Below are 7672 nucleotides of genomic sequence, written 5' to 3'. Positions count from 1 at the left end.
ATAGGAGCACTTTTCCCGTCCGAGCACGCGCGGCAAAATGACGCTTCTGACGGAGCAACTTTCACGCGAACGCGCGGTATCTGTTTACAGCGCGGTGCAAACTACATATAGCACGCCGATTTTTGGAGCGTCTGTTGTAGATGCTCTTAGTTCACGAAGGTGTTTAGTATTGTCCCAAGAAAAAAATGTTCGCGGCCACAGTATATAAAAGAGTTGGTACGTAAGTTTGTAAACACGCCATTTCTTAGCAATTGTCCAAGCAATTGTCCAAACAGGCCCTTAAGGGCTTCTTTGATTCAAAGGATTTGCATAGGAATTGTGTAGGATTTGGTTCTATGAAAAATTTTCTATACATATTGTTTGATTCATAGGAACATATTCTATAGAAAAAAATCCTATAGAAATCTTGTAGTGTAATTCCTATATAAAAAAAAACATTAGCTCATACCTCATGGAAAAATTCCTTTGCTACAATCAAACAAACTTCATCGTCCTATAGGATTCAATTAGACATGCCATTCCAATCCTATACCTTTCCTATTTATATGTTTTTCCTATCCCTTAAATCAAAGGAGGCCTTAAATTTTGTCGCTATGTAAAGAACAAGTGGCGAACACAGGGGCAAGCGACCATAAAACATGGATATACATTTCATTCTAGAAGGCCTAATAGCACACTAACATCACTACGGCCGGTACGTGTTTCATCCAGGACCTTGGCTATGCATGCCAGCGACGAAGAAGCGACCTGTAGCAGGATCTCGAGAAGCATAGTAAATTGTGCCCGGGCTCGCGTGGTTGTGAACCCCCTCGTACATTGTCACGACATAGTTCGTGTCGTCTCTGTCTCTCTCTACCCTCTTCTTCACGCTGCATCCCTCCGTCGAACATCGGTAGTAGTTCCTGTAGTGGCAAAAAGGAAATGAAATTTTGAGTTTATGAAGTCTCACTTTGTCATGCAGGTCAGATGCCCAAGAAGAGCAACAAGTAAGGGTTTCACGGATTAAAATGATCATAACAATCCATCACACTGTAGTCCAATCCAACGGCGTACGAATTTAGTTGGGTTGTTGCTTGTTTAATTTCAATCTTATATTTGGTTTCGTATATCGTCATATGAATTCAACACTAACGGCACTGAATTTAGCTACTCCGTAGCAGGTGACATGCGCCGGTGCCAGTGCCACGTGTTGCTCTCTATTATAATTTATATAATAAAAAATGTTTAACTGAAAGTGTTTGATTAGGCTTGGTACTTTTGAGCTAAGAATCCAACATTTCTAATCTGATGGTACGAATCTAAGAATATGTTAGATGGTATTAATAAAATCATAGAAATCTTACAACCGGGCCCATAGAGAAGTGGTCTTGATGATATTGTTTTTTAACCCAGCTATTTGTCGATTTTGATTAAGCAAATGCAGTAGCTAGCGCATTAGATGATCGAGCGACCAAATGTCATGGTAAAAAAAGATTAGCACAATCCAGAAAAGCATACAGCATACTACTAGTCGCTCCGCTTCATTACCACCACTCCACCACCCCCTGAGCCCAGACCATGCGTTCACATGCACCACACACAGGTGTGGTCGATTGAGTTAATTATGCATTCAAGTATCAACGACAGATGCGAGATGATATATAGGTGCAGGTTGGTGGAGCCGTCTGGCGTCATGGTGGCATCGATGGCAGGTCTTGCAAGGTTAATGCGATGATCTCTCTTGAACATGGAGTCGAGGAAGACGGCGGAAGCAACTTCTGTGGCGTGGGCGTTGGCGTACGCTGAGAGTCTGCAGCTGATCTGGATGTGCTTCTCACCTGCTATTGGGCGGTTTGGGAAGGCATTTAGTTTTGGTTGATGTGAGTTGGTGTATTGTCACCCTCTTCATCCCACTGTAGGTATAGTTAGGTTGCTTCGAGATTGGTCTTTTATATTGTTTTTTGTAAGGTTCGTGAATAATCTAATAAAAAAAAGCCATGTGCATCCTTTAGATACTGAAGCTGGGGCGATATTTCCCCATTTCGAAAAAAAAAAATTATGCATTCAAGTGGATGAGTGCATGCGTTCACAGCGTGCGTACGCACGTACTTACCTTGGGTTAGGGCTGTTCTTGACCGACTTCTTGCCGTACTTCCTCCACTTGTAGCCGTCGTCGAGCACCTCCTCCTCCGACCTCGTCCGGAACGCGATCTTGTTCCCGGCCGCCGCCGCCGCGGAGGGCGCCGCAGGCCTGAGATAATCAATGTCGACCGAGGGCGACTGTCAAACGGATTCGAATGATGTGCATCTTGATATATGTGTAGATCGATGTGCTAGCGTAAGTTACCTCGGATGAGCACCGTAGCCAGCATCCGGCACGGCCGGTGTCGCCTCGGCCGGCATCCGCGGAGGCAGCGGCGGCGCCCGGAACGTTTCGGGCACGGTCGGCGCCAGCGCCGGCCCGCCTCCGCCGTCGTCCGACAAGTAGTCCAAGACGTCGAGCTCCTGCCGCAGCACCCCGCTTGCCGCCGCCGCGAAGGCCGGAGAGAAAGAGCTGGCTGTGGAGCCAGAGCTGTACGGGCGGTTGTTTTCTGCTGGTAGTGAGCTGCCTGCGCCACCCCGCGGCGCCGGAAAGGCCATCGAGCGGCAGACGCCGGCGACGTGACCCTGCGGGCGGTAGTGATAAGGTGCGCCGGCTCCTGCCACCGCCATGTACGTGCCTCGGATCGGTCAGTGCATGGGTGGCGATCGAGTCGTATCAAGTGACCCGATCGAGGCAATGTGTCATATATATTTATAGATATCGTGCGCCGTTCGTTGCTGGGCTTCGCACCGAGCTTCCTCCTGTTGCGGGGCCGAACGAAGGGAAGAAGCTTCGACGCACGCAGCTGCCCCGTTTCGAAATGTGCTGCCACAGAGACGGGACCTGCCGCAGCAGCGACAGCGCAGGTGGATGCTGACATGCCCGATGGCTAGCTAGCTGGTGCTGCGCGCATGGGGTAGAAAAGTAGGGAGTGGGACGTGGCCGGCCACTGTGGCGGCGCGCGCGCATGCATGAGAGTGGGAGGCTCGGCTCAGCTGGGCCCAAACCGACAGCGAACACCATACGGACGCGGACTGCGTCAAGCCGTCAAACAGAGTCTTTGAAACGTCAACCCCTGTTTTTCACGCACGTTTTGTTTTCTCTCTAGCAGCCTTGTTGCAGGGAAACCCCCCCGCCGGTTTGGTCTTGCTGTCTGATCCCTCGGTTATTGGCCAAAGGGTTTGTTAATTATTTTTTTTGGCCAAAAGGCATGCTTGGATTTGCAAAGCTACTGAATGGAACTGATGAGAAGAAATGGGAGTTTGGAGGTTGTGTACTGTAGTGTCATCACTTACTTCGCCGATCGAAATATGCTTATTAATGACTAATGATAGTAGTTACTCATTCTATCTCAAACTATATACACTGCATTTTAGCTTTAGTCAAAGTGAACTTCATGAAATTTCACCAAGTATATATAAGAAAAAAATACCAACATATACAATATTGAATACATGCAATATGAAAGTATAACTTTCGATCATTCTAATTGGCATTAATTTGATATTGTAAAAAACCGGATGAGAACATGGCTGGCATAAATAGAGAGTTACAGCTATGGATGCAGACTCTGGAATATAAGGGGTTTACAATTGGTAGGATGAAGACCGAGTACTTGCAATGCAACTTCAGCGGTATTATTGGTGCGAAGACGGATATGTTAGTTTAGAAGGACAAATAGTGCATAAGAGGGACATCTTCTGATACTTGCGATCAACTCTGCAAAACAATGGTGATATCGATGAGGATGTTTACCACAGGATCAAAGCGGGATGCACTAGTAGGAAAAGTCTTATAGGTGAATCTTATTTTTGTGGCGCACTGGACGAATATGCGCCACAGAAAGTTCTTTTGTAGCTTATTTTTGTGGCGCAGCGATGATAGGTGCGCCACAGAAACAAGAAGGGACCCACACCCTGCCACCCCTAATCATAGATTCCACTATAACTGTGGCGCACACGCGTGGTGCGCCACAGAAATAAACTGTTTAGTGGCGCACACGGTGTGGTGCGCCACAGAAATAACTTGTTCTGTGGGGCACTAGTTATGGTGCGCCACATAAATAGTGTAACTTATATCATGCCCCGTACCCTCCCCACGCCCGTTCACCTCCGCGCTCCCGTACACCTCTCCCCTCTCCTCCGATACCTACCGCCGCGCGCCGCCATGGTGAGCGCTGGCGTCGCCGTCGCCTTCCTCCGCGAGGGCCGCATGCCGCCACGCTCCTCCCATCCCCTCTACCTGCAGCACAAGCTGCCGCTACGGCGAGGAGGTGCCACCGCATCAAGGTGGAGGAGGGGCCGGCGTCGCGTCATGGTGGAGGAGCCTCCGCGTCCTCCTCCTCCTCCACCCCTGCCGTCATCGTCAACCTCCTCCTCCACCCCTGTCGTTGGTGAACTCTCTCCCCTCCCCTCCCCTCCCCTCCCTCTTAATTCCTCTCCCGCGCGAGCACAAGGTGCTCGACGAAATGCTCGTGTGCTATTGCTGTCATTGTTGTTGTCATTGTTGCTGTACATTGTCCTGGTGAACTACTGTTGCTAGCTTGCTGTCATTGTTGCTGTCATTGTCCTGGTGAACTACGGTTGCTAGCTTGCTATCATTGTCCTGGTGAACTACTGTTGCTTTTGCTTGTGTGTGCATGCTCTAAATGGTCAAATGATCATCATGTGCTAGTGATTTACTTACTGGCTGATTGCTCATGCCTTTTACTTAATGTCCTATGCTATTGATATGTCTCTGTAGCTTCTCACCATTTATTGGTGACCTGCCTTGATGCTTCCATAGCATCCTGGTATGATTGTTGTTGCCTAATTCAATTATCTGAAAAGGTTTTCTTTATTGATGTCAGATAATTAGATGAACTCCTTATGCGAGTAATGATTCCTTTGATGTGTTATTGAAGCTTGGATGGAAGCCAACTACTGTTGGGTACCCTAGCTTTGTTTTGAACTCAACTGAGTAATGATAAATTTCTAATTCTTGTTGGCTTGGATGAATTTATGCTTGATGTAACCTCAGCAGTGGTTCACTGGTGTGATTGCTTGTGCTGTGATGTGTTGTGACCTCATTAGCTCTTGCTACTGCCACTGGTTGCATCTCATAGTTGGATAATTGGTGAAAATAGAGATATTCACAGTAGGGAATCATGAATGAATGCCACTGTGGTATCCTTTGAAAAAAATGGGAAGTTTCTGATGGTTTAAAAGACTAGGTGATGCTAGGTTATTAAGTTGGCTGTCAAGGTTGGTTTTATCTGGTTAACTTGGATAGGCTATGTGTTCTTGCTTACTTATGCATATCCATCTCTACTGGATTGACTAGCTCTCAGGCTTGGCCTCTCTCTTGCCAGTATCACTTGGTTACTACCAAGTGATGAGTAATCCCTTATTGTACCCCAGCTTTGTTTTGAACTCAACTGAGTAATGATAAATTTCTATTTCTTGTTGGCTTTGATGAAAATAGAGATATCCACATTAGGGGATCATGTAAATGAATGCCACTGTGGTATCCTTTGAAGAAAAAGGACTGTTTTCGATGGTTTTAAAAGGCTAGGTGGTGCTAGGTGATTAAGTTGGCTACCAAGACTTGTCTCATCCGGTTAGTCGGGATATGCTATGTGTTGTTGCTTGTTTAGGCATATCTATCACTTACTGGATTTACTCGGTTCTTGATTGGCCTCTCTTTAGCAGCATCACTTGGTCTATATACCAAGTGATGAATAATCCATTTGGAGCATCTGCTCCATGCATGATATGTGTGTTTGAGCATCTTGACTTATGTTACCATGGTTGCTGGTTTGTTGGTGTTTTTGTACTTGCCGATGATTAGATGGTTGGTCGATCACTCGTACACTCGGGGGTGGAGCAAGTGAGCCTGGTGTGATGGCACAAATATCAATATCTTGTGCATCCTACCTGGCCTCACTTACTCCATCCCCGAATGTTAATATTTGTTTCGACCAACAAAGTATGAGGCATTCCATTTAGTTCATACTAGCTACTTCTTAATTGCATTGGCCTTTCTTCCATTTTAGTGCCGATGATTAAATTGTTTGGTCACTTGTACACTCGGGGTGGGGTCGGTGAGCTCTGGTGCGATGGCACAAATATCAATCTCTTGTGCATCCTACCCGGCCTCGCCGACCCCATCCCCGAATGTTAATATTTCTTTCGACCAACAAAGTATGAGGCATATGATATCTAGTTGAGATACCACTTGGCTCTTTCTTCCATTTTAGTGCCGATGATTAGAATGTTTGGTCACCTATAAGCCGCAATATACTTTGTAGACGGGCCCCCTTTCTCGGCCGCCGTTCCGTGAACGAGTCCTTGACGAGACAACAACGCCGACCTGCCTCTCGGCGCTGAACCACGCCGGTCCCGTCCGCCTCCCTTGTGGCCGCGTCTCCGCGCTTCGCGCTTCTCCATGGCCGGACTACGATTGGACACACCGAGTGAATAATGATAATAGCCATCACCACTATCGTCGACTCCACAGTGTAGAGTACTTTGCGCAGATGCCACTTTTCTTCTCCGCCGTCCAAGATGCGTGAATGAGTCCTTGATGCAAAGACGGTGCCGGCCTCCCTAGCATCATGCCGACCTCCGCTGCCGCGCTCGGCCGTGTCACGCACGCGCTCTGCACTTTCTTGCCCGGTGAACGAATAGACTAATCGTTGGAATAAAGAAGCCGATGACGGCCGATCGCAATCTAATCTTGCGACCGGCCGTCATCGGTTTCCTTATTCCAACGACCAGTCTATTGGTTCACTGGGCAAGAAGGCGAATAGTGCAGGGCGCAGGACACACGGCCTGAAGCGCGGCAACACGGGCCAGCATAATGTTGGGCAGGCCGGCACGGTCTTTGCATCAAGGACTTGTTCACTGGACGGCGAGGGAAGAAAAATGGCATTTGCTGCAAACTGCTATGCATCTGTGGTGATGGCGATTATCATTATTCCCCCGGTGAGTCCAATCGTGGTCCGGCCATGGAGAAGAGCGCAGGAGACGCGGCCATAAGGGAGGCGGCTGGGACTGCCGTGGTTCTGCGCCGGAGAGGCAGATCGGCGTTGTTGTGTCATCAAGGACCCGTTCACGGAACGGCGGCCGGGGAAAGGGGACCCTTCTGCAAAGTATACTGCGGTGTATACTACAACTATGGTTTCTGACCATAGTATTTGTGTTGACCAACAATGTATGAGGCACTTATTCCATTTTGTCATTCCATTTGCTTTGGTATTTTCAAAATGCCGATGATTAAAATGTTTGGTCACCGTACACTTAGGGGTGGCGTAAGTGAGCCTCGGTAAGATAGCACAAATATCAATCTCTTGTGCATCGGACTTGGTCTCACTTACGCCATCCCCGAATGTTAATATTTGTGTTGACCAACAATGTATGAGGAATTTATTCCATTTCTCTTGTGCATCGGACTTGTTGGTCTCACTTTCTTCCATTTTAATCATATTAGGAACCGGATGAAGACCCCGATGCAAGCGAGCCCGGTGGGTAGAGAGGAGGGAGCAAAGGAGGAACCGGATGAAGACTACTTTGTATCTCGAAATTGTGAAATTTGTATGAATTAAGAGTTGTATGCAAAATATTTGACACT

The 7672-nt window shown here is 47.7% G+C and overlaps 1 protein-coding gene across 1 annotated transcript; it reads right to left on the bottom strand.

Annotated features, from left to right (window-relative positions):
• Nucleotides 1-703: 703 nt before the first annotated feature.
• Nucleotides 704-2351, bottom strand: LOC124662197 (probable WRKY transcription factor 51). Its single transcript, XM_047200067.1, has 3 exons — nucleotides 2323-2351; nucleotides 2093-2218; nucleotides 704-902 (listed from the first exon to the last, which is right to left on the bottom strand). Exons 1-3 carry the CDS (start codon nucleotides 2349-2351, stop codon nucleotides 704-706), a joined length of 354 nt encoding a protein of 117 aa, XP_047056023.1.
• Between the last annotated feature and the right edge of the window lie 5321 nt (nucleotides 2352-7672).

This window comes from Lolium rigidum, chromosome 6, assembly GCF_022539505.1.
Source record: "Lolium rigidum isolate FL_2022 chromosome 6, APGP_CSIRO_Lrig_0.1, whole genome shotgun sequence".
Taxonomy (NCBI): domain Eukaryota; kingdom Viridiplantae; phylum Streptophyta; class Magnoliopsida; order Poales; family Poaceae; genus Lolium; species Lolium rigidum.
The sequence above is the reverse complement of the archived record's forward strand: the minus strand, read 5'-3'. Positions and strand labels throughout refer to the sequence as shown.